Here is a 27,603-nt window from a genome sequence, read left to right as displayed (position 1 = left end):
ATACTTAAACTCAAATTTGGACAATCAAGGAGTGGCATGGTCTGGAAGCTGAACCCCTTTTGGCTTAAACTAATGGATAATAACGACAGAACAGAGGATCAGTTAAATTGTTTCATATTGTCTCACCCAGAGCCCCAGAACACCAATTTATTCTGGGACACCCTCAAAGCATACTTGAGGGGATGCCTGTCCTCCACAATTACATACATAAAAAGGGTGACCTTGAGGGAGGACGACGGGGTGGAACAGAGACTGAAAGATGCGGAGGCCGCATATATAGCTAGCCAAACTAATGGCAATAGAATTGAATGGTTGACCTCACAGAGATTATACACTCAACACATGGACACCAAATCTAAACGTAAGCTGTTCTTCACGCGTCAGTCATACTTTGAATTGGGAAATCAAACCGGTAAATTCCTAGCCTATCTGGTACGTCAACATAATACATCTAATACAGTACTACAGATTCGTGCGCCAGACGGCTCATTAGTGTCCACGACCGAAGAAATACTTCAATGTTTTTATGACTACTATGAATCATTATATAGTTCCAAAAGTAACCTCGGCGTTTCACAATGTCTAGATTATTTATCAGATATAATATTCCCCACACTGAATCCCACTCAGCGAGAATTTATGGATGCTGCATTCACTTTGGAAGAGGTAGAATATGCCATAATGGACATGTCCTCTGGGAAGGCTCCTGGGCCGGACGGGTTTCCTGTTGAGTTATATAAGAGATACCGGGGTATACTAGCACCACTCCTACTGAAGGTGTTTCGGGGCATATGGGAGGGAGGATGCATGCCTGATACCTTTTATGAGGCAAATATTGTTATACTTAAAAAAGAGGGGAAGGACCTTCTAGATTGTGGCTCCTATCGACCCATATCGTTAGTTAATGTAGATTATAAAATTTTCACTAAAATTTTGGCCATTAGACTGAATTCCATCATATTGGACCTTATCCATCCAGATCAAACTGGCTTTATGCCTGGCAAAAATACTTCTATTAACATTAGGCGAGTTCAATCCATAATCCAATATAGTTCTTTGATGTCAGATAACAATTGGGCAATAGCATCCTTGGATGCGGCCAAGGCCTTCGATTCTCTTGAATGGCCCTTCCTATCAGTATGCCTACAGAGATATGGCTTTGGAGACAAATTTCTAGGGTGGATCAGGGCATTATATATGAAACCTAAGGCGCGCATAATCATAAATAACTCCATCTCTAAGCCCCTCTCATTGTTTAGGGGAACTCGTCAAGGATGCCCCCTCTCACCAGCTCTCTTTGCTCTCGCAATAGAGGCATTGGCAATACGTATGAGATCCTCCCCGGATATTAGAGGCATAGATATAGCGGGTCGAGTGGATACCATCGGCCTATATGCCGATGATATGGTAATATTCATGGATAAGGCAAAGGAAACACTGCCCAAAGTAATTGCTATCATAGACATCTTTAGTAAATACTCTGGCCTGTATATAAACTGGGATAAATCTGCTCTACTACCTCTCTCTCATACTCCCATGTTAAATCTTGAAACTCTGTCTTCACTACCGGTCGTATCAAATTTTAAGTACCTGGGTATTTATATGTCCCAAAGTAGCAATTCCGATTTACAACTTAATATTTATCCTTTACTAGAACTAGTCAAATCCAAATTTGCATCATGGAGCAAACTCCCACTGTCTGTTGCGGGCCGTATCAACCTAATCAAAATGGTTCTGCTCCCTAAATTCAATTATTGTTTGCAACATAGCGCAGTACCAGTACCTAAGTTCCTCTTTACTAATTTAAACTCCCTAATAACTTCCTTTATATGGGGAAAATCTAGGCCCAAACTTAAACTTTCTGTTTTACAGAGACCTAAGCAGGGGGGTGGAGCGGCGTTACCGGACTTCTTTCTATATTATCTGGCGGGGCAGGCTAAGGCATTGGTCACGTGGATGCCTGGTGGTTATCTCCCTAACTCTGAACATCATTTGCTTCATTCTGCTCGAGTGGAGTGCCCATTGGGTTTTCTAGAGTCGGAGAGAATGATCACCCCTCATCCGCTGCCCATGCTTCGACTGGCAAGATTAATTTGGAGACAAATTAAAAAAATTGTTGGATATACAGATATTATAGCTGAAATGCCCCTTTGGGGAAATAGCTATTTTCCAACGCTGTTGAATCACCCGTCCACCGCCTTCTGGGTGATGCATGGTGTTACCTCGGTGGGGGATCTACATGACCAGGGGACCTTTGTGTCCTTTGAACAGCTGCAGACTAAACATGATATTCCGAGATCCCAATTTTTTCGTTTTTTACAATTAAGATCAGCTTTCCAGTCATATATGAGGGGGGTGGTTACGGGCCGCACAATCTCGTCTCTACCTCTAATAGGAATCCTCAAATCCCAGGGACCCCAGGGCCTCATTTCCTCTTTGTATACTTACATGCTATCAGTAGGTGCGGAATCAGTTATAAGACTCATCAAGGAGAAATGGGAGAGACTCATCCCTGACACACAGGAAGAAGAATGGGAGGAAATTTTAGAGTCCCCGATGAAGGTATCCCCATCGGTTAATAACAGAATGACACAATTATTCATAATATACCAATCATATCTAACTCCCGTGCGGCTTTTTAAAATGGGTCGACTTCACTCTGCGGAATGTCTGCGCTGTCACCTGTCAGATGCGGACTTTGTTCACATGATGTGGAGCTGCCCGGTCATTCTTCAATACTGGAAGGAGGTGACCTCATTACTCTCCTCTATAGTATTGGCCCCTGTTCCTCTTGAGCCACTAAATTGTTTGTTTGGGGTGTGGGACGAGGAGACTTGGGGTCATCACGTTGCAATTTTCTTACGAGAGTCACTTTTCATGGCAAGGAAGGTGGTGGCAATGCGGTGGATGGGGGGTTCGTGTCCCTCACTCAGAGCCTGGGTTGAATTAGTAAATTCGATTATCCCATACGAACGCACACTGTATCAAAATAGAGGATGCCCGGGTAAATTTGAGAAGATTTGGAGCGGCTGGAACTCCTCTCACCTCACTTTATAACTCATGGTTATTTATACTAGTGCAAAGTGTCAATTCTTTCTAGGTATCATGCAGAAAGGGACGTAGGTTTATTGTTAGGCGGCAGAAAGTAGTTAGTAAGATACAGTTATAGTTAAGATTTAATAACTGTAAATTTTTCATGACTCCACGTCAGATATGTACGGTTTCAGTGGAGTAACAGATATGTTGGACACACACTATGATACTCAGTTATGTATACATTGTACGTACTTAATATTGTATGTAATACTAAGGAGTATAAATTTGTGTATTATGTTGTTGTTCTTTTAACGTTATGGTTAATAAACGAATTTAAAAAAAAAAAAAAAAAAAACACTACATACTTACATTCCTGTCGCGTCCCCGGCCTCAGCTTCCCTGCACTGTGTAAGCGTGCCGGCCGGAAATCAGAGCGGTGACGTCACCGCTGTGCTTTGCTTTACGGCCGTCCGGCGCTGACACTGGGGAACGCAGGGAAGCTGACGCTGAGGAACGTGACAGGAATGTAAGCATGTCGTTTTTTTTTTACTTTTACAATGGTAACCAGGGTAAACATCGGGTTACTAAGCGCGGCCCTGCGCTTAGTAACCCGATGTTTACCCTGGTTACCAGTGAAGACATCGCTGAATCGGCATCACACACGCCGATTCAGCGATGTCAGCGGGTGATCCAGCGATGAAATAAAGTCCTGGACTTTCCCCAGCGACCAACGATCTCCCAGCAGGGGCCTGATCGTTGGTCACTGTCACGCATAACGATTTCGTTAACGATATCGTTGCTACGTCACAAAAAGCGACGATATCGTTATGTGTGACGGTACCTTAAGGAAATCTTGAAAACACGCATGGTTTGAGGCCTTTGAGGAATGCAGTTTGACACCCCTGCTTTATGCAGTTAATAGCCCCCTGTGTCTATACTGCTACATACTAAGGCAGTTAACTGGTTCAGGCAGCTTTACATGAACACCTGAGCCTTACATTATGGCTGATCCGACTAACTAAAGCAATCATTACCATCCACCTCTCGTGTCTCCCCTCTTCCTCAGTTTGTAAGCTTGCGAGCAGGGCCCTCACTCCTCTTGGTTTCTGTTTTGAACTGTGTTTTTTGTTATGCTGTAATGTCTATTGTCTGTACAAGTCCCCTCTATAATTTGTAAAGTGCTGCGGAATATGTTGGCGCTATATAAATAAAATTATTATTATTATTATTATTATTATTGTGAAAATGCAAAATTTGGGGCTAAAAAAACATTTTTTGTGGGGAAAATTATTGATTTATTAATTTTCATGGCTCAATGGTATAAACTTCTGTGAAGCACGTAGGGGGTTTCATGGTGCTCACCACACATCTAAAATAGTTCCCTGAGGGTCTAGTTTACAAAATGGTGTCAATTGTGACATGGCATCCACTAAATAATCCAGCAAATTTTCTGTTCAAAAAGTCAAATGGCGCTCCTTCAATTCCAAGCCCTACTCTGCGCCCAAACAGTAGTAGTACTAAGGAGAAATTGCAAAACAAATTTGGGGGTTCTTTTTATCCCTGTTACCATTGCAAAAATAAAAAAAATTGGGGTCTTAAATAAAATTTTTGAGACAAAAAGTTAAATGTTAATTTTTTTCCTTCCGCATTCCAAAAAAGTCCTGTGAGTGCAGTTTTTAGAATGGTGTCACTTTTTGGTATTTTCTGTCATATAGGTCCCTCAAAGTCCCTTCAAATTTGATGTGGTGCCTAAAAAATGGTTTTGATATTTTGTTGGAGAAATGAGAAATCGCTGGTCAACTTTTAACCCTTATAATTTCTTAATAAACAAATTACATTTTAAAAATTGTGCTGATGTAAAGGAGACATGTGGGAAATGTTATTTATTAACTATTTTGTGTGAAATGACTACTTACACCCTTAAATCAGAAAGTTTAAAAACTCCTAAATTTTCACCAACTTTCCATTTTTTTCACATATAAAAGCAAGTGATATAGAAGAACTGTTACGACTATCATGAAGTACAACTTGTAATGAGAAAACAGTCTCAGAATCAGTGGGATCCGTTCATGCGTTCCAGAGTTATAACTACAAAGTTACACTGGTCAGAATTGCAAAATTTGGCAGTCATGAAGGCGAAAACACGCTTGGGGGTGAAGGGCTTAAACCGAAGTTATGTAATACAAAACAGGTAAATAACATTTCCCACATGTCTACTTTACATCAGCACAATTTTTGAATCAATTTCTTTGGTTAGGATGTTAGAAGTATTAAAAGTTGACCAGCGATTTCTCACTTTTATGATGCAACCCCCCCCCCCTTTTTTTTAGCCGTTTTTACTGAAGAGATTAACTATTGTGACCGTTGTATAGATCAAGTCGCTCTACACGAGGCAATATTAACCCCTTAGTGACCGAGCCAAATTTTTTAAATCTGACCAGTGTCACTTTATGTGGTAATAACTCTGCAACGCTTCAACAAATCCCAATGATTTTGAGATTGTTTTTTCGTGACACATTCTACTTTATGATAACGGTAAATTTAGTTCAACATTTTTTGTGTTTATTTATAAAAAAATATCAAAAATTTGAGAAAAATGTTAAAAATTAGCAATTTTCTAAATTTGAATGATTATCCCTTTAATCCAGATAGTCATACCACAGCAAACCATTAATAAATAACATTTCCCACATGTCGGCTTTACATCAGGACTATTTGTAAAATGTTATTTTATTTTGTTAGCATTTTAGAAGGTTTAAAAATGTAGCAGCAATTTTTCATTTTTTCAAAGAAATTTACAAAATTTCTTTTTTAGGGACTTATCGATGTTTGAAGTGACTTTAGGGGTCCCATATATTGGGAAACCCCCAAACGTGATACCATTTTAAAAACAGCACCCCCTGACATATTGAAAACTGCAGTCAGGTAGTTTATTAACCCTTCCGGTGCTTTACAGGAGTTAATGCAAAGTGGTATGACAGAAATGAAAATGTGTATTTTTACCACCTAGATGCCTCAAACTTCTGAACAGATTACTACAGCCGGCAGACTCTAAGGCCGCTATTTGGTCATGAATTTCCACGGCAAACATCAGGACAACACAATCATGATCTGAGAGCACCAATTGGGATAAAGAAGAAGCCCCCACACACTGTTAACCATTTATAATGATGTAGTCACTATTGACAGCAGCATCTAAGGGGTTAAACAGATTTAGATGGTGCAAATACTGATCGTGGCTGATGCAGCAAGTTGTCAGCTATAGTGTACAGCCGACAGATGCTGGATTGTCATCTGTATGGGGAGGATATTCTCTTATATGTAAGGTCAGTTAAAAGGCGTATTGGCGGTCATTAAGGGGTTAAATGTGTGCACATTTTTCTTTATTTTTTTACATAAAAAATGTATGTTTATTGGTATAATAATTTTAATTTTGTGATTTTTTTTTTTTGTCAGTGACAGCTGTCGTCATGGAACTGTTACTGTTTACATGCAGTGAAAGTTTAAATGCATGACGGACATAGCGCGTCATGTTGCGGAAGCTGACACCTGCTCATGACGTGCTATGTCAATCATTCGTTAAGGGGTTAAAAAGGAACTGTACTTTCAACAAACTTAACATTCATCAATAGCATAGGCAAAGAAAACTTGAACTAGATGGCCACACACTGGACCTCGTCTACACCCATCTCTGCTATCTAACCTCTGTAACTCGGCTCTCTTTCAGACCACTATCTACATATATTCTCTTGCCTTTCCTCTCCCACTCCACAAAATTGCACATCCTCGCAGAAATCAGAACCCCTTTCCCGACAAGCGTCGCACATATACTGCTCTGCGGGAGGTGCGTTCCCGCAAAGTATATGTACGAAGCACCGATCGTGCAACCTCACAGGTGCGGATGTCAGCTGTATGTGACAGCTGACACCCCGAAGTAATGCCCGCGATTGGTGGTAGTACCGATCGCGGGCATTTAAAGGGAACCTGTCACCTCGTTTTGCCGCTATAAGCCACTGCCTTTCAGGGCTTATGTAAAGCATTCTATAATGCTGTAGATAAGCCCCCGGTCCGACCTGCAAGTGAAGAAAAATAAGTTATATTATACTCACCCGTGCGGGCGGTCCAGTCCGATGAGTGTCGCAGGTCCGGGTCCAGGCCTCTCTGACCTTTCCCAGCGCCTGCAAACTGCATACTTTACTCTGCCCTCAACAGGGCAGAAAAGTATGCCTGCGCAGGAGCGCCAATGCCGAGGAGCGATGAAGAAGTGGGAGTCGCAAGAAGATGGGAGGTGCCGGACCCGGATCTGCGACACCCATCGGACCGGACTGACACCCCCCCCCAGGTGAGTATAATATAACTTACGTATTTTTCTTCACTTGCAGGTCGGACCGGGGGCTTATCTACAGCATTATAGAATGCTGTACATAAGCCCTGAAAGGCAGTGGGCGCATCTTATAGCGGCAAAATCTGCTGACAGGTTCCCTTTAATCCCTCTGATGCCGCTGTCAGTAGTGACAGTGACATAGAAAAGCTCCCTCCCTGTGTGCTTCCATCAAGACATCGCGATCACATCACGATGTCCTGATGGTCTCCATGGAGACCCACGGCATCAAGATGCCCGCAGTGTCCTGCAAGAAAGGTGAGAGTAGGCGCTGGCATTCCTCCTTCCTTACCTGTCAGATCAGCGATCTGACAAAATGTAGTGATGTCACATCCTGGGACAATGTAAAAAAGTTAAAAAATATTAGAATGTGTAAAAAATTTTACACAAAATATCCCTAAATAAAGAAAAAAATATTTTTCCAATAAAAATATTTATGTAAATAAAAAAAAACTATAGAAGTACACATATTTGGTACCGCCGAGACCGTAACAACTCGCTCTATAAAAATGTCCCACTAGTTAACTCCTTCAGTGAGCACCGTAAAAAAAATAAAAAAAACAAGGCAAAAAACAATGCTTTATCATCATACCGCCAAACAAAAAGTGCAATAAAATACGATCAAAAAGACGGATGTAAATAACAATTAGAGTTGCTGAGCGGAGATGGGGAAAAGATCTCACTCCAACGAGCACTTTATTGCATTCAAACAGTCCCTCACTACTTTCAAGTCCACATTCACTGCAGCAAAACAAAACTTCTTCTCATTCCTCATATCTGCTCTGTCTCAGAACCCTAAACAGCTATTCACCACTTTCAATTCTCTCCTCCATCTCCACTCATCTCAGCTGAAGACTGCCTTATTCTTCACGCAGATGATTGATAAAGTTTTGGCCTACAGCCCCTCCTCCTAACTACTCAGCCCTCCTCCTCCAAAACTTCTCCACCATTACAGAGGATCAACTTTCCACTCTACTCTCAAGATCACATTTCACCTCCTATGCACTTGACCAGATCCCATCCCACTTCATCCCAAACCTCCTCAGTCTTCATTCCAACCCTAACCAATCTTTTCAACCTATCACTAACAACTGGTGTTTTCCCCTCAAGCTTCATACATGCCTGAATTCCACCCATCCTCAAAAAGCCCTCTCTTGACCCATCCTCTGTATATAGCCATCGCCCCACAACACTTCTCCCCTATGCCTCAAAACTACTGGACCAACATGTCCATTTTGAACTGTTCTCCCACCTCTCCTCCTGCTCCCTCTTTGACTGCTTACAATCTGGCTTCCGACCGTATCACTCCACTGAAACTGTCCTGACTAAAAACACAAATGACCTACTAACCGCCAAAGCCAAGCAACACTACTCTGTCCTCTGCCTTTGACACAGTAGACCATTCCCTATGACTATAGACCTTCTCATCTCTTGGCATCACAGACACAGACCATACATTAATGTCTCCCACACCACTTCGCCCCCTACCCCTATCTGTTGGTGTCCCCCCCAAGGTTCAGTCCTAGAACCCCTGCTCTTCTACACCTCTGGCCTGGGACACCTCATAGAATCTCATGGCTTTCAGCATCACATCTATACTGATGACACAGATCTACTTCTCTGGGCCAGATATCACCTCCCTACTAACCAGAATCCCCACAATGTCTGTCTGCTATTTCATCCTTCTCTGCTGGATTTCTAAAACTTAACATGGATATAACAGAATCCATCATCTTTCAACCAGCTCACTCGACCCCCCCCAACAGACCTATCCATTGAAGTAAATTGCTACTCATGCTCCCCAGTCCCACAAGCTTGCTGCCTTGGAGAAATCCTTGACTCTGATCTCTCCTTCAAACCACATATTCAAGCCCTTTCCACTTCCTGCCAACTTCACTTTGGTTACTAATCATAACTATTTGATCCCTTAGTCCTATATATCCCCACCACATGTATCTTTCTAATTTTTATATTTCCACTCACGATTCAACAATGATAAAGCTTCGTGTGTGGAGATTCTTAACACTTTGGCACTATCTTGTGGTTCCCACTTTTTAATATGCTTAGTCTTTATATGTGTATTTTCTTGATATTTAATAAAAATGTATGTTTGTACTTGTTGATATTATTGTACATTTTTTCATTATAGGATGCTATTTTAAACTTTGCTGCCGACTAATCCACTTATCCCCCCCGCTATTCCCCGGTCTCTCCCCACTGTCAATCCCTTCACTGGCTCCCCATTACCCAGAGACTCAAGTACAAAACCCTAACCATGACATACAAAGCCATCCACAACCTGTCTCCTCCATATATCTGTGACCTCGTCTCCTGGTACTTTCCTGCACGCAACCTCCAATCCTCACAAGATCTCCTTCTCTACTCCCCTCATCTCCTTTTCCCACAATCGCATACAAGATTTCTCCCGCGCATCCCCACTACTCTGAAACCCTCTACACCAACATATCAGACTCTCGCCTACCATGGAAACCTTCAAAATGAACCTGAAGTCATCTTCCGACAAACCTGCATAACCACTGATCCAACAAACCGCTGCACAACCAGCTCTACATGCACATATTGTATCTTCACCCATCTCTTGTAGATTGTGAGCCCTCTCGGGCAGGGTCCTCTCTCCTCCTGGACCAGTTGTGACTTTTACTGTTTAAAATTCCTTTACTTGATTTTATCATGTATACCCCTTTTCACATATAAAGCTCCATGGAATAAATGGCGCTATAATAAGAATTAATAAGTATAGCTCCACACAGAATTCAGCTTCCTTCCCCAATCACTTCTTCCGCTCTCTCCCCTGTGTCCCAAATTTGTCATCAACTCTGAAAAACCAGCTCAAATCCATCTTGCTCAGAAAAGAGAATGCAAATGTCATGTGACACAGGCCTTTATATTCTATACAGAGGGGAGGAGAAGTGAGGAGCAGGGAGAAGAAACAGGAAAAGGGAAACCAAGAAGTATTGCGCATCACTCTCCAGCAGATGTTTTACCTCACATCAAAACTTGATTCAAGACAAAACAGCTCAGCACTTCCATATAATTTCCTCCATGCTGCTTGTCTTTGCTAAAAAATTACCGTAATAAAGAGCAGGACTTCCCCTCTATGGGCTGTGTTGTACATGGCACAGATCATAGCATCCAGTCTCCAAAGAATAAAAAAAAAAAAAAAAAGAAGAGAAATAGCATGCAGAAGGGAAAACTTATTATTCCTCATGTACACACAGGACAGCTTATTCTGAATAGTTATTTGAAAGTACGGTTAACCTGTAAGTGTTGCAATGCTACCTTTATCCTCTTCAAAGTCTGGCATGGGGTGCTTCATATAGTTGGGCACACTGTGGACATTCCACTCTGTGTCAGCTTCCGGTGATTCAAGCTGCAAATCTGTCTTGGTCGCCTGAACTGTTTTGCTGGTTACTGGTTGTCTTCGTTGTACTGGATACTTCTTGTTCCCTTTTTTTCTGCCTTCATTCTGGGACACTGTGGAAGAACCTGTATCCTTGCCTGGGTTGGTAGATCCCTTTAATTTGCCCACTGAGACATTTTTTGGTTTAGATTTTTGATCGTTGACAAGAGAAGAAACATCTGAAACGGTTTCTTCTCCACAAAGGGGTTCACTCAGTCTTTTGTTTCGAGGTCTTGCTTTGTTCCTTTGTATATTATTTCGTACAGTTCTACCTTTGGTTGGAGAAACTCCTGTGTCATATCTTGTAGAAATTTCCAGAACATCTTTAGAAACATCTGCATCAGAATCTTCCTGTTTCTTCAAACTTAATTCACGGTTCCTTTGTGCTCTTCCTTTACCTCGTGTGCGGGGTAGACCTTCACTCCCAGATGCTGAGAAAGAAGGTAATTTCATCATGTCCACAGCATGTTTCACAGCCCCCTCATAGAGATGGTCTTCACTGGTGGAGGTACGCTTTCTCTTTCTGCCTGCAACAATATAAAACTTGATTACACAGGATCAGAAGCCAAGTAAAGGGGTTGGTCAAGTTCTAGCCATTTCTACAATGATCTAATCAATCACATTTCTTCATTGCATCCACAGCAATGACAATGGCAACAGTCACAAAATGTTTTCCTACATTACTGATTGCATTACTGATTGCTCAGCTCTTTCCAGCTTTGTGAGGTTATTTCTGCCAACCCTGGAAACCCATTTCCCCAGAGAGCAAAAGGGTCGGGTATTGAAATTCACCCAATACTTTCTGTTCCTCCTAAATTTTGGGTTTGGCTGCTTTTGCTATAATGTGTATTGGAATCTTATGCGACAAACACCAGATAACCAGCATTTTCTCACTGGTGGTTTTTTTTGCACTACTGATGCTGACTAAGGTGTTCTAGAAATCCGTTCTCCACATAACGATTCCTGGCAAGCCTGTGATAGGCATGTGTTCATATACAGTAGCCAATCTGAGGAGGGAGGGCAGAAATCTGATATAATGGCGAGGCAGAGGGCGAGTCTCACAACCTCAGACTGCCTGTAGGCACTGGAGACAAACCAGGCACAGATCTGCCCTAATGGAGTGAAGATAAAAAACAGGCAAGCATCACCCCTGTGCAGTAAGACATTATACTTGTCTACTTACACGGAGCACAGTAAGAGAGGTTTTTCGAATATACTTTATTAGTAGTGATGAGCGAATACATTTGGCACTATTCGTTACTCGGCGAGCAATTTACTATTCGCCTTGGTATTTTCGTGTGAGCCACCCAGAATGTTTGGCGTTTTATTTACAGCCAATGAACATGCTGGTCTTGTTTGCCAATCACAATGTCGGCGCCATCTTTAGTGTTGCATTACTGTGATTGGCTGGCCTTACAGCTTCATAGGGGATATTGAATCCCTGTTGGCATCATTCTGCCTACATTGCAACGGGAAACAGCGTAGGGAGAGTGAAAGCATATAGGAAGAGTTTGTGATTCCAAAAATCTCTTTCGTTTTTCACTACCCTTCTTCCCAGAGCCATAACTTTTTTATTTTTCCATCAATACGGCCAAGTGAGGGCTTAACTTTTGCGGGACAAGTTGTGCAATAAAAAGTGCAATCCCACACTTGTTTTTTGTTTGGCCTTTTTGCTAGGTTCACTAAATGCTAAAACTGGCCTGTCATTATGCAGAGAGGAATTATAAAACCAAAAACACATGGGCTACTTGCACAGTGAACAAGTCTGTAGAAACCTGTTCACACCACCAAAGAACTTGAAGACACAAAAGTGCACAGAGAGATCAAAAAATACTCCGTTGTAAAAAAGTCACAGTAAATAAGTGCTAGTCAAAAAATGAAAAATACATGGTATTTAGTTAATACTTTTTTTTGCAAAAAAAGTATGTTAAGCTGCTCCACCAATCGCCAAGGTATACCCATAATAGAGCAGTCCTATCTAATGTATATAATCCCTATCTGATGTATTTAAAAACCTGATCATCTGTATAGTACCTGTATGAGCAGGGTTCAGAGAGAAAATATCCATGTAGAACATGCAGGATGGTACAGCTTCAATGCAAATGACCCACAGAGGAGTGGTGGACTCCCCAGTCTTGTATAAACAAGAGAACAATTATAAAACCAAAAACACATGGGCTACTTGCACAGTGAACAAGTATGTAGAAACCTGTTCACACCACCAAAGAAATTGAAGACACAAAAGCGCACAGAGAGGTAAAAAAAATACTCCGTTGTAAAAAAGTCACAGTAAATAAGCAAGTGCTAGTCAAAAAGTGAAAAAATACAGGGTATTGTTAATACTTTTTTTTGCAAAAAAAGACTGGGGAGTCCACCACTCCTCTGTCAGTGTTCGTGGGAGCGCACGTATTACACAGACCCATTAAAGTCAATGGGTCCATGCAAAACACGTACCGCACACGGACGTTGTCCGTGTGCACTCCGTGTGCCGTGCAGGAGACAGCGCTACATTAAGCGCTGTCCCCCCCCACTGGTGCTGAAGCCGCGATTCATATCTTCCCTGCAGCAGCGTTTGCGATATGAATAATTGTGTTTAAAATGAAGATCTATGTGCCCCCCGCCCTCCCACCCCCTGTGCGCCCCCCCGCTGTTCTGAAAATGCTCACCCGGCTCCCTCGCTGGCGCTGCTTCCTGTCCTGGCCGCATCTTCTACTGTATCAGCGGTCACGTGGTGCCGCCGATTACAGTCATGAATATGCGGCTCCACCTCCCATAGGGGTGGAGCCGCATATTCATTACTGTAAATGAGCGGCCCCACGTGACCGCATACAGGAGAAGATGCGGCCAGAACTGGAAGCAGCACCGGCAAGGGAGCAAGTCGGGTGAGTATTTTCAGAACAGCAGGGGGGGGTGCACAAGGGGTGGGAGGGCGGGGGGCACATAGATCTTTATTTTAAACACAATTATTCATGTCTTCTCTACAGCAAACGCTGCTGCAGGGAAGATATGAATGGGGCTTCAGCACCAGATGCTGGTACGTGTGGTACCCAGCACGGTGCGTGTGGTACCCAGTGGGTACACGGGCGGCACACGGACACGGATAATTCCGGTACCGATTTTTTCCGGTACCGGAATTATCTGGACGTGTGAGACTGGCCTAAGACTGGATTAAAAGGCTCCACAGACCATTCAGGCTGCAGCCTTACACATATTGGAACATGGTAATTGCCATGATAAGGCCTTTACCTGAGCTCTGTAGCACTGCCTGTCACCTGAGTAATACACGCCACAGACCTCATCACTCTCTGGGATATATCCTCTAATTACTCCATTTTTGCTCAAAATCGTGCAAAAGATAGTTGTGTAGTTTCCAGAAGAACTGTGTAGGCTTGTGCAGATTGGTCAATGGCACTCCTGTTTCTTTCCTTTGAAGAGGCTGCTTCCAAGTAAAACAAGGCTTGTTCATGTTCCTGACATGGGTTTCAGGCCTGTCAGACTGACCACAATACAGGCCCTCACTTGCATACACTGTATTCAAAATGTAATTCGAATGCTTTTGGTGTCTGGTAGAATCCAATACAGCTCCCCCAACTGCTTATTATATTATATCTTCCTTATATTCTATTCACCTTACAGCGGCTTTACCTGCTATGACAGTGGCTCCATTGTGACCAAAATGTACTGTGGAGCTCACAAAACTCAGGTTTCACGGCAGCTGCTGGCCTTCTGAAAACGTGAAGCAAGGGCCGCCTAATGACATGGCGGTGGATGTGGTGGTGTCAGGCAAAGCCTAAAATTCAAATGGGCATGTTTTAGCTGGCATTGTATTGGGATGGGGTCAAGTGACATATTTTAAGTGTGCCATCTGAAATATACCAGAAATAGTCCAGAAATCGGCCAGACGGTAAGACTAAACACTGTCTTCTAAGTTTACTTGCCTTTCCTTTTCTCCCCTACTCTTTAACCATGCTCACGTTTCCCCCACTGTTTTTTCTCCACTAATCCTCACTCTCCTCCACTAACCCCATACCCTTGCACCCTCAAACCACATAACTATCTCCCCTCTCTCTTACCCCCACCTCGCTTCATCTGCAGACCTGCTCTCTAACCTCAGACCTCTACCACCAAAATATAATATAAGCCAATCACTCTCCATCACCCACCTGCTTCTTTCTCTGCTTATTCTTACTGCTGGCGACACATCCCCCATTCCTACCCCCCCTCTCATTCATCACTAATCCTCACCCCTATCCTTCTCACACTATGAGAAACTATCGCAACCCCTCACACTTAAAATCTGTTACATTGACCCCCACCCCCTGCTTCCACTCTCTGGGGCACTTTGGAATGCCTGCTCTATATGCAACAAACTCCATGTGATCCACGATCTCTTTACTTCCCACAACCTTTCCTTCCTGGCCCTCACTGAGACCTGGCTGAGGCCCCCTGACACGGCCTCGCCTGCAGCACTGAGCTACGGTGGCCTCCAATTTACCCACACTCCTCGCTCTGGCAACAGACATGGCGAAGGAGTGGGTATCCTTCTTTCTAAAAACTGTTCCTTCAACCCTATCCAACCCCCACCCTCCCTTATCCTCCCTTCTTTCGAGGTTCACGCTGTCCGTATCTACTCTCCCTCTAATCTCCAAATGGCTGTCATATACCGACCACCGGGCTCAACCACTGCCTTCATCGACCAATTCTCCACCTGGCTCCTTCACTTTCTCTCTGCTGACATCCCCACCATCATCATGGGTGACTTTAATATCCCTACTGACACCAGCCAGCCAGCAGCCTCCAAGCTCCTGGCCCTTACGTCATCCTTTGGACTCACTCAGTGGTCCTCCACAGCCACCCACACAGACGGACATACACTAGAGCTCATCTTCACCCGCCTCTGCTCCTTATCTAATCTCACAACCTCTCCCTTCCCCCTATCTGACCACCATCTACTCACCTTCTCATCCTTGTCCTCCTCACCTGCCCCCCATGTCCAGCCATTACCCCATCCTCGCAGAAACCTCGCACACCTAGACATTCACAGACTCTCAGAATCTCTCCTACCCCTGTCCTCCATATCTTCACTCCATGACACGGACAGTGCCACCGCTTTCTATAACTCTACCCTCACATCAGCCATAGACATAGTCGCCCCTCTCATGCATGGCTCAGGGCGACGAACCAATAGGCAACCTTGGCATAACAATCTCACAAAAAAACTTCGACAAGCATCCAGGGTGGCGGAGCGGCGTTGGAAGAAAACACGCCTGCCAGACGACTTCACTGCTTTCAAACAAGCTACATTTGACTTCAAGTCTGCCCTCACCTCCGCTGAACAGACCTATTTCACTAACCTTGTATCTTCACTATCCTACAACCCAAAACAACTATTCAGCACACTTACCTCCCTCCTCCGCCCACCACTGCCACCTCCAACTCCCCTCATCTCCTCCGAGGACTTTGCCAACTACTTCAAAAACAAGATCGACCAAACAAGACTAACCTTTACAGCTCCATCACCCCAACCACTCCATATACCAGACCTCTGCCCTTCCCTAATAACCTCCCTCTCCAACATCACTGAAGGAGAGCTTACTCGCCTCTTCTCCAAATCGCACCTCACCACCTGTGCACTTGACCCCTTCCCCTCCCACCTGCTCCCCAACGTCACTAACATGCTCATTCCAGCCCTAACCAATCTCTTCAACCTATCGCTCTCTTCTGGTACCTTCCCCTCGGCCTTCAAACATGCCACCATCACACCCATCCTCAAAAAAACTAACCTTGACCCAACTGCTATGCCCAGCTACCGCCCCATATCACTGCTCCCGTTTGCTTCAAAACTCCTTGAGCAGCATGTCCATGCTCAAATTTCCTCCCACCTCTCATCTAATTCTCTCCTTGACAACCTCCAATCTGGCTTCCGCCCCCACCACTCCACCGAAACTGCCCTGACAAAAATTACTAATGACTTACTCACAGCCAAAGCTAATAGACAGTTCTCTATCCTCCTCCTTCTTGACCTGTCCTCTGCTTTCGACACAGTCGATCACTGTCTACTGCTACAGATTATTTCTTCCCTTGGCATCAAAGACCTTGCCCTGTCCTGGATTGCTTAATACCTTTCCGACCGCACATTTAGCGTTTCCCACTCCCACACCACCTCCTCATCTCGCCCTGTCTCTGTTGGAGTCCCTCAGGGTTCTGTCCTAGGGCCCCTACTTTTTTCCATCTATACTCTTGGCCTAGGACAACTCAAAGTCCCATGGCTTCCAGTACCACCTGTATGCGGACAATACTCAGATCTACCTCTCTGGCCCAGATGTCACCTCTGCTGTCCAGAATCCCGAAGTGTCTGTCAGCCATATCCTCCTTCACCTCTCGCTTCCTAAAACTCAATGTAGACAAAACCGAACTCATCTTTCCCCCATCTCACGTATCCCCCCTACTTGACCTATCTATTATGGTAAACAGCATCACGCTCTCTCACGCACCTGAAATCCGCTGCCTAGGGGTAACTCTCGACTCTGCCCTGTCCTTCAAACCGCACGTCCAAACTCTTGCCACCTCCTGTCGCCGCCAACTCAAAAATATTGCCAGCATTTTTCCCTTTAAAAAAAAAAAAATTTAGGTTTGGTTTGGTAGGTCTTCTTATAAATCCATAAAACTGGCGCAATAGTCTGACAACATTATTCTCAGATATCATATGTGAGTCAGAAAGGCATGCAGGCATCTTCTCCATGCTGTTACCATTTAGTTTTAGCTCTTTTCCATCCATTTCAGCTTCTCCCCATGCTCCCAGACCTTTGCTGGGTCCAGAAGAAAAATATTTGGCTTTCCCATTGACTTGCATTGGATTTGTTTCGTTATTCGGCACAAATTATTTGTACCAATTTTCCTGAATATTTCACTATTCACCCACCACCAATTATTAGTCTATTTATCCCCTTACTTACAGAAAAAAACGAAGTACTTGACTTCCTATTTGCATTCCGAGCTACTGCATTTTCTATGTACAATAGTCTGTTCCACAAAGAACTGGAAAGCCGAGGAGAGAGGATCTGCAAGATTATAAATAACAGATGCTCATAAGATTGACCAGGTGTCATGTGTTTTCAATGGGGGGAGGAGGAGAATGACAGCACCAGACCCATTTGGCAGTGGTTTCTCTCTACCGAAGCCTAAAAGACAGGCCATTAAAATTCCGAAAGCCCGATCCTGCAGGGCTGCTGAGGGAGTGCTGGGAAGTTCCCATACACATTACATGTACAGCCCGTCTGGGTATGGGGGTCTTATGACAAGTAACCGAATATATATTTTACCCAGAAGAAAATCAAACTTGTTCTAGAGTTAGGATCTAAAAGTACATTCTATGTCAGGTGTGGGATTAACGAGCAGGCTCCAGAACTGAGCAAGCACCATACATAAGAGAAGGCAGCTGTGCCATAAAGCATGTTTTTTTTATAGAAAAAAAATGCAAAAGCCATCCCGCCTTGTCACAGCGACCGTTATTGGGACAGTCCTAACTAATATTAAAAACCTTTCCGTTTGTCAAGTGACATTCATTTTTTTTCTGTCTGTTTGCATGATGTGCATATAAAGGTGTGGCTTGCCTTTCTTTTGAGCTGGGCATTATTGATGTGGTCTCCCTTGGCTGTGTGTCCACTAGTTGGACTCGGTCCTTCTCAACTAAGTACCATATATTATTTTCATGCAATATGCCATTTATTTACTTACTGCAGGGTATTTAACCCCTTCCCGACATGCCCCGTACTAGTACGGCGCATGTCGGGTCCCCTGCTTTTATGTGGGCTCCGGAGGTGAGCCCACATCAAAGTCGCAACATGTCAGCTGTTTTGTACAGCTGACATGTGTGCGCAATAGCGGCGGGTGAAATCGCGATTCACCCGCCGCTATTAACCTGTTAAATGCCGCTGTCAAACGCTGACAGCGGCATTTAACCGGCGCTTCCGGCCGCACAGTCAGAAATGAGCGCATCGCCGACCCCCATCACATGATTGGGGGTCGGCGATGCATCAGGATGGTAACCATACAGGTCCTGGTAACCATAACAATAGCGATCTGATGATCGCTGCTATGTAGCAGAGCCGATCAGGCTATGCCAGCTTCTAGCCTTCCATGGAGGCTATTGAAGCATGGCAAAAGTAAAAAAAAAAAAATGTTTTTACAAATATGAAAAAAAAAAAAAATATATATATAAAAGTTTAAATCACCCCCCTTTCGCCCCATCCAAAATAAAACAATAAAAATTTTTTTAAAAAAATTCAAACCTACACATTTGGTATCGCCGCGTTCAGAATTGCCCAATCTATCAATAAAAAAAGCATTAACCTGATCGCTAAACGGCGTAGAGAGAAAAAAATTCAAAATGCCAGAATTACGTTTTTTTGGGGTCACCACGACATTGCATTAAAATGCAATAACGGGCGATCAAAAGAACGTATCTGCACAAAAGTGGTATTATTAAAAATGTCAGCTCCGCATGCAAAAAATAAGCCCTCACCCGACCCCAGATCACGAAAAATGGAGATGCTACGGGTATCGGAAAATGGCGCTTTTTGTTTTTTAGCAAAGTTTTGAATTTTTTTTCACCACTTTGATAAATATAACCTAGACATGTTTGGTGTCTATGAACTCGTAATGACCTGGAGAATCATAATTTCAGGTCAGTTTTAGCATTTAGTGAACCTAGCAAAAAAGCCAAACAAAAAACAAGTGTGGGAGTGCACTTTTTTTTGCAATTTCACCGCACTTGGAATTTTTTCCCCATTTTCTAGTACAAGACATGGTAAAACCAATGGTGTCGTTCAAAAGTACAACTCGCCCCGCAAAAAATAAGCCCTAACATGACCACATTGATGGAAAAATATAAAAGTTATGACTCTGGGAAGGGGGGGGGGGGAGCGAAAAACAAAAACACAAAAACGAAAAGGGCCGCGGTGGGAAGGAGGAGTTAATCATTATGTTTCTGTCTTTGTTTTTTTTCTGTTCAGTGGCCAGTGTGAACGTGTGCTTACACGCTGCATGCACACCAGGTTATATCCCAGTTGATACTTTTGTTTTTTTCCCTCATCTGAGAGCAGCCTGATGTAGACAAATAAAAAGCTCAATCCTGCGATGTATCCCTTTGATTGTGCGAGAACGGCTGCACCCTGTAATCTGAGTTTTTAGATTTAGCAATGAAGCAGAGCTGAAAAGCTGCCCCCGCCAGGCTCTGTATAAACAATGTCTATATGCAGTGAGGTACTTATCACAGAAGGGGGAGTGTCGGACCAGAGCTCACACCAGCTGGTCTCAGTGATAAGATACTGATGCCAAAACAACCATTGCAAGAAAACAAAAAACTTTGGAGGTTGACAAGAGCAGCATCCCTGAAATCTGTGCTTCAAACCCTACAGCATGCAGTCTTAAGATTACATAGCAAAAACCTGCTTATAGATTCCATCTAAGCCTTTCCCAATATGTGTTGATGCATGAGCTCCATTCCCGTCTATCGCTATGTATATAAGGCATGATGATCTCGCAGGCTCATGCTAAGCGCCACAGCAATCAAATGCGGGTGTCAGCTCTATGGGAGAGCTGACTCTGCAGCAGGCGTTTAACCCTTCTGATGCTGCTCTGAATAGTGACAGCGACATCGCAAGGCATCGCAGAGGGAGGGAGCTCTCTCTCTGCTCCCATCGGTACAACTCAATTGCGATCACACTGTGCCAGTGGTCTACATGGTGACCACAGGCCGAAAAAGCAGGAGCTGACACGCCTCCTCCCTGCAGAAGCATTACAGAGTAATAGATCAGCAATGAGTCAGTCAATGGAAAGTTGATGTCCCATCCTGAGACACTGTAAAAAAAAATTAATAATTGTAAAAATAGAAAAAAAAAAATCAATCCAATACATTTGTGTAAAAGTAAAACAAACAAACAAAAAAAAGTACACACATTTGGTATTGCGGCCTCCGGAATGGCCTGACCTATAAGATGGTTCCACTAATTAACCCCTTCAGTGAACACTTAAATTTTTTTTTTAAATTAGGCAAAAAAAACCCAACTATGATTCATCATCATCATGACCAAACAGAAAGTGGAATAAAAAAAACTTGATAAAAAGACGAATATAAATAAAAATGGTATTTCTGAAAACGTCATTACAGCTGAATCAGCGAAAACAGTTATAGCTCTCAGAATAAAGCAATGCAGAAATAATTATTTTTTCTATACAATAGTTTTTATTGTATTAAAGTGCCAAAACATAAAAAATATATAAATGTGGTATCTCACTTATCCAAAGAGTAAAGCTGCCTTATCACTTTTACCACACGCGGAACGGCATAAAAAACAACAAAAAACAAATTCCCGAATTGCTGTTTTTTGTTCATTCTGCCTCCCAAAAATCAGAATAGAAAGCGATAAAAAAAAATGTCATGTGCCCGAAAATGATACCAGCAAAAACAAGCCTTCACATGACTCAGTCGAAATATGGAAAAATTATAGCTTCAAAATATGGGGACGCAAAAGCAATTAAAGCGCCTTTTAGTGTGTGACAGCTGCCAAACAGAAAAAACAAATCGAATATTGCTGTAATCTCACCGAAGCAAAGAATCAAGTCGTGTAAATCACTTATACCACATGAGGAACGGCATAAAAAAATAACTAAAACCAGTTCTTCATCTGCTGTCGATTTGTTAATTCTCGCAAAGATCGCAGTAAGGCTCGTCTCACATTTATCCTGCACTCTACACTGAGTGCTTACACTGGGGTTTTCATGTAAATGACTTAAATACTTGATTCAGATGGAACACCTGGCGGAAGATTCACTGTAATGAGGCAGATGGAGACACTGTGGACGCTGTCTGACCTGTGATACGGAAGTGTCCATCTTTTTAGGCATGCATAAAAGTGTGGTCTGCCACAGTTTTGTGCACTTCTGAAAAGAAGGACATCACTGAATAGAGGTGACAGACGGAGTCCAGATTAACTCTGCCGCCTCATTATAGTGAGTGCCTGCCTCGAGTGATTCATCTGTCACGTCACTTGGAGATTTTGATGGGGATCCAAGGGGTAATGTTTCTCCTTGCGGAGAATGACATGTTAAGCATGCAGAGATGAGGAGACTAAAAGCCGCAACGCTCCTCCTGGGAAATATGCAAATGAGAGGAAGAGGACTAGAACTCTAGTGCCACCTATAGGAAGTAGCAATCCTAAAAGTTAATGTTGACCCTTTAACGAGACTTATCACATGACTTAGGATAAAAGGCTTGTTAAAGGGTCGACATTGACTTTTAGGATTGCTACTTCCTATAGGTTGCACTAGAGTTCTAGTCTTCTTCCTTTCTAAAGAGACAGTTGAAGATTTACATGGAAACCCCGATGCTCAGCGTAGAGAGCCGGATAAATGTGATCACAAAAGTTTTGTAAAATGTTCCCAGCAAAAGCTTCAACTCAATCCACAAAAAAAAAAGTCCCCGCTCAGGTACGTCATCTGTTAACGGAAATATAGGAGGCTTGCACATAACTGATAGTACAAAAGCTCTGGAAAAGCGAAATTGCTCCTTTCCCCCAAAGAGTGAATTCTGTGCTCCCAAGTCCAAATGCCCCCCTCCCTTCTGAGCCCCACAGTGTGCCTAAATCATATTGGGAGGCAGAATGAACATATCAACAGCACGTGAAAAATTGGTTTTATCTATGGTATTTTTAAAATTTAGTATATTTTCTATAAGTAATTAGACGACTTTATTCTTCGAGTTGGTGCCATTACAGCGATAACAGATTTACAGTGGGTATGGAAAGTATTCAGACCCCTTTACATTTTTCACTCTATTTCATTGCAGCCATTTGGAAAATTCTAAAAAAGTTCATTTGTTTTCTCATTAATATATACTCTGCACCCCATCTTTTTTTAACTCAAATATTTTTTTATTAAGTATAAAATTTCAATATAACATTTCACATTAAGGCATACATTTTCATTTTCTCCACTCTTAACCTCCCTTACCCACCCCTCCCCCTCCTTTCCCTTTTAGACAGCTCACGCTTTTCTCTTAACATGTCCTGTAGTATGATATACATTATCCGTATACAATGACTTTTATTATGATCATATAAACCATTAGTATATAGGCGAACCCTCCTCAGGCCTTGCTTCCCTAAACCTCTCCTAACCAAGTTCCAGCCAAGGTATCCACAATTTATCATACAGGACCATCTTCCCTCTTTTCTGATATACACCCTTTTCCAGGGTAATGACATGCTTCACATATTTAATATATTCTCCCCTCGAGGGAGGCTCCTCTTTGATCCAATTTCTGGCTATGACCTTCCAAGCCATGTATAATAGTCTAGCGATTGCCATTTTCATCTTGTTATCCACAACCATCTCTTCCACGTACCCTAACACACACACCAAAGGTTCTCTTGGAATCACACATCTGTAGGCCCCTTCTATCCGGCTTACAACCACCAACCAAAAAGCAGTCAGTCTTGGACACGTCCATAACATATGAAACATTGCAGCACTATCATTCCTGTATGAGCGGTCACATGGGGCCGCCGATTACAGTCATGAATATGCGGCTCCACCTCCCATAGGGGTGGAGCCGCATATTCATGACTGTGATAAGCGGCCCCACGTGACCGCTCATACAGGAGAAGGTGCGGCGAGCACAGGACACTACGAGGGAGCCGGGTGAGTATTTTATTAACAGCTGGGGGGGGGGGGCGCACAGGGGGTGAGAGGGAGGTGGGGACAGGGATCTTTATTTTAGACACGAGGAGGAAAAAAAAAAAAAAAGGATTTTTCATATCTTCTTTCCAGCGAACGCTGCTGGAAAGAAGATATGAATGGCCGCTTCAGCACCAGATGCAGGGGACAGCGCTTACTTGAAGCGCTGTCTCCTGCACGCTCCATGTGGTACCCAGTTGGCACACGGGCGGCACACGGCTGCCGCACATGTGCCACACTGATGTTCACGGAAATCACATGGACACACGGATAATTCCGGTACCGATTTTTCCGGTACCGGAATTATCTGGACGTGTGAGACTGGCATTACAAAAAAAAAAAAAATTAGGTTTCAAAAATTGTGCAGATGTAAAGTAGACATGTGGGAAATGTTATTTATTAACTATTTTGTGTGACATAACTCTCTGATTTAAGAGCATACAAATTAGTTTCAAAAATTGCACATTTTCCAAATTTTCGCCAAATTTCCAATATTTTCACAAATAAACGCAAGTCATATTGAACAAATTTTACCACCATCATAAAGAACAATATGTCACGAGAAAACAGTCTCAGAATCAGTGGAATCCATTGAAGCGTTCCAGAGTTATTACCTCAAAAGGACACTGGTCAGAATTGTAAAATTTGGCTTGGTCAGGATGGTGAAAATAGACTTGGGGTGTAGGGGTTAACGTTTTTGCAAATATAAATTGCCTGTGTTTAACCAATTTAAAAATAAAGTTTAAAAAAAAAAGTCAGATTAAAATATAAAAATTAATAAACCTGTACGATAAATGCCATAAAGACCAAAAAATCTAAACGGCTGTGAAATCATAAAATATTAGAATTTAAACTCAGCTCTCACTTACATAGCAGCACTTTTTTATATATTTAAAAAGCCCCAAGTTTTTTTTTTTAACCACTCACATAGAAAAATAAAATAAGAAAAAAGACACAGTTAAAAACTTTGGTATCGCCATAACTGTACTTGTCTGGAGACTCATGTTGCCCCATCATTTTTATCAGATAAGGGACACTGGAAAAACAGAACCTAAAAAACAACGAATGAAAAATAAAGGAGTTGAGACTCCCGGAAGAAGGGTAGGGAAAAAAACTAGAAGTGCAAATTGGCCACTTCTGGAAGAGGTTATGTATAATCTAACATTTTGTCACAAACAAGAACAATCAGGCTGAGCCACTGAACATAGAGTCATAAGTGACGAGGAACCCTGCCTTACAACCTAGAAATGGTGTCCCCCTTAGATCCTTGTTTACATGTGGCCAGCGTGTGACCGCTGCAGACAATCAGTAACCTCAGTGACACTTATCACAATCACTTCATATCATGGTTTTATAATATTTGCTCCTTTTTTGTTCAGAAATTGGTTAATCCCCTTCTAGCAGTTGTTCATCAAATTTTACCTAGTATGCCACCAATCTTCTTTAGTTCCTCCTTCAGGAAGGGTTTTGTATCAGCCAAATTTACATCTAGCCTTGAAAAGAATGAGAAATAAATGGTAACAATTCAACTGCATTAAAACACAAAAGCAAAGGTCATGCAAAATTCCATTAAAGGGGCATTCTCAAGTTTGAAAGTCAGCCACCATCCAGTGGATATGGGATAACTTCCTGATTGCTGGATGTGTGACTGTAGCACCACTTCAAATTCAGAGAAATGGGGTCCTGTGAGAATACAGCAGTGATCGATCATGTGCACTGCCACTCCATCCATTCTTACAGGAGTGCCCATACACTCATAAGACTGAATGGAGTGGCAGTGTGGATGATCGATCACTGCTATTGACATGGGGCTCTTCGGAGTCCAGATTCTTGGGAGCAGTGAGTGGTCTGACCCCCGCCAACAAGAAGTGAATACATTTCAAACTTGAGGACACCATTTTATTGTTCTGTACCAAAAACAATTTGGACAACAAAAACACATACAAATTCATCTAATCTTTACTAATTAATATTAAAAAGAAGTAACAAAATTGGAACCAGTCACTTGATTCATGCTGCGCAAACCACTGGCAGCATAGATCAGATCCTGGCTGCATGAGTGCAGTCAAATATAACTTTCTCTGAAGTGCTCCTATGTTTAAGAGAAAATATAGTCTGAAGAGCTAGCTGGGTAGGTCGCTGGTCTAGCTTGTTCTCTGCGCCGCTCCATGTAATTGACAGGTCTCTCCCTTTGTACACACGCAAGATAGACCTGGGTTGAGCGGTGCGGGGAGATGCAGACTCGGGCCGAGCCAGTCTAAGCCTCAGCTCTTCAAACCATATTTTCTCTGAATTACACGATTTTTTCTTTTTTTAAAACTAAGATAACTGACTTATAGTGCAGCCAGGCTCTGATCCATTTTGCAAGTTGTCTGAGGGATTACAGTATATATTATGTGCATACATCAGCACTACAGAAAGTAACTAACTATGAAAATGAGTGGGGTAAAACCTGCAAATACAAACATCTGGCCTAATTTTCTATAGCGCTTTGAAAATTACAAATTTAAGTCTAACGCAACAATTTAGTTGAAAGAACTTAATTCTTCATTTGACTTTTAATTACTCTTGGTGAAGCACTGGAGGGGTTAACAAGTTTTGTGAAAGCCCTTTTGAATACCAATTGACAGGTCCAGTTTTTTAAAAAAAGTTAGTCATTTTTATTTAATAAAAACAAGCCAACCAATAGGGGGGGACTACAGTTATACAAAAAAAAAAAAAGGATCTAAAGATGCAAGTTTATCATTCAAAGTTATTGGAATGACTAGTCTATGTTTTCTCTGTCTATATATTAGAATCTGTATATCTGCTCTTTTGACATTGATCTTATGCCACATAGAATGCCCTCAATTGCAACCCAGCATTAGATACAAAATGGCCTTTGTATCAGGACCATCACTGCTGAGGAGCAACCTTAGAACCCAAGTTTTAGAACATGAGACACTACTGGGCTCTGAGAGCCCAACTGATGACCAGAGCTTTTCCTGAGAAACAGAAATAACATTATAATAAAGAACAATACTGAAATGAGAGATATACTCAACTGTTTCTTCAGGACAAATATCTCAACACTCAGCCTGCATTTGTTGGACACATATAGATGTGACAACACCTAAGTAAGAAGAAAACATCCTGTTAAAAGCACATATCACCTTTACATGACAAAAACATTCAGTTTAATGTACACCGTGAAAGGACACCTAAGTAGCAATTCTAATTAATTATAAAGTAATGTTGATGTATAAGTACCGATATTATATTTACTCATAAATGCAGATTTTTTTTAAAGTTCTACATACACAAAAGCTCAAGGAAATAATCCACATTTCAGGACAAGTTGTAAAACAACTGTCTGGGGGCATACAAGTTGTATGCCCCCAGAATGTTTTTTTACTCCATTTCTCGCAATTAACGTACTCCTGAGGAACCTAGATATACAGTGGTTACGGAAAGTAGTCAGACCCCTTTCAATTTTTCACTCTGTTTCATTGCAGACATTTGGTAAATTCAAAAAAGTTCATTTTTTCACATTAATGTTAACTCTGCACCCAATCTTTTTACGAATTTATTAAAAAAGAAAAACTGAAATATCACATGGTCATAAGTATTCAGACCCTTTGCTCAGTATTGAGTAGAGGCACCCTTTTGGGCTAATACAACCAACCTTGGGATTGATGCAACAAGTTTTTCACACCTGGATTTGGGGATCCTCTGCCATTCTTCCTTGCAGATCCTCTCCAGTTCTGTCAAGTTGGATGGTGAACGTTGGTGGACAGCCATTTTCAGGTCTCTCCAGAAATGCTCAAGTGGGTTTAGGTCAGGGCTCTGGCTGGGCCAGTCAAGAATGGTCACACAGTTGTTCTGAAGCCATTCCTTTGTTAGTTTAGCTGTGTGCTTAGGGTCATTGTTTTGTTGGAAGGTGAACCTTCAGCCAAGTCTGAGGTCCAGAGCACTCTGGAAGAGGATTTCATCCAGGATATCTGTGTACTTGGCCGCAATCATGTTTCCTTCAATGGCAACCAGTTGT

At 42.5% G+C, this 27,603-nt stretch overlaps 1 protein-coding gene across 6 annotated transcripts in view; it reads right to left on the bottom strand.

Moving 5' to 3' along the window:
- PWWP3A (PWWP domain containing 3A, DNA repair factor) overlaps positions 1-27,603 on the bottom strand; it is a 117,468-nt gene that overhangs the window by 67,659 nt on the left and 22,206 nt on the right. For 3 of the 6 annotated variants that reach the window (XM_069739613.1, XM_069739603.1, XM_069739621.1), the window contains exons 3-5: positions 26,621-26,688; positions 24,999-25,069; positions 10,697-11,365 (exon numbers count right to left, since the gene is read on the bottom strand). In XM_069739613.1, coding sequence (XP_069595714.1) covers positions 10,697-11,365; positions 24,999-25,069; positions 26,621-26,688 — 808 coding nt within the window. Of the gene's footprint in view, positions 1-10,696; positions 11,366-17,794; positions 17,900-24,998; positions 25,070-26,620; positions 26,689-27,603 lie in introns of those variants that run through there. The other 3 variants (XM_069739638.1, XM_069739629.1, XM_069739647.1) reach the window with 2 other exon arrangements.

The sequence above is a fragment of the Ranitomeya imitator genome, chromosome 1, assembly GCF_032444005.1.
Source record: "Ranitomeya imitator isolate aRanImi1 chromosome 1, aRanImi1.pri, whole genome shotgun sequence".
Taxonomy (NCBI): domain Eukaryota; kingdom Metazoa; phylum Chordata; class Amphibia; order Anura; family Dendrobatidae; genus Ranitomeya; species Ranitomeya imitator.
This window is presented reverse-complemented; position numbering and strand designations above follow the sequence as displayed.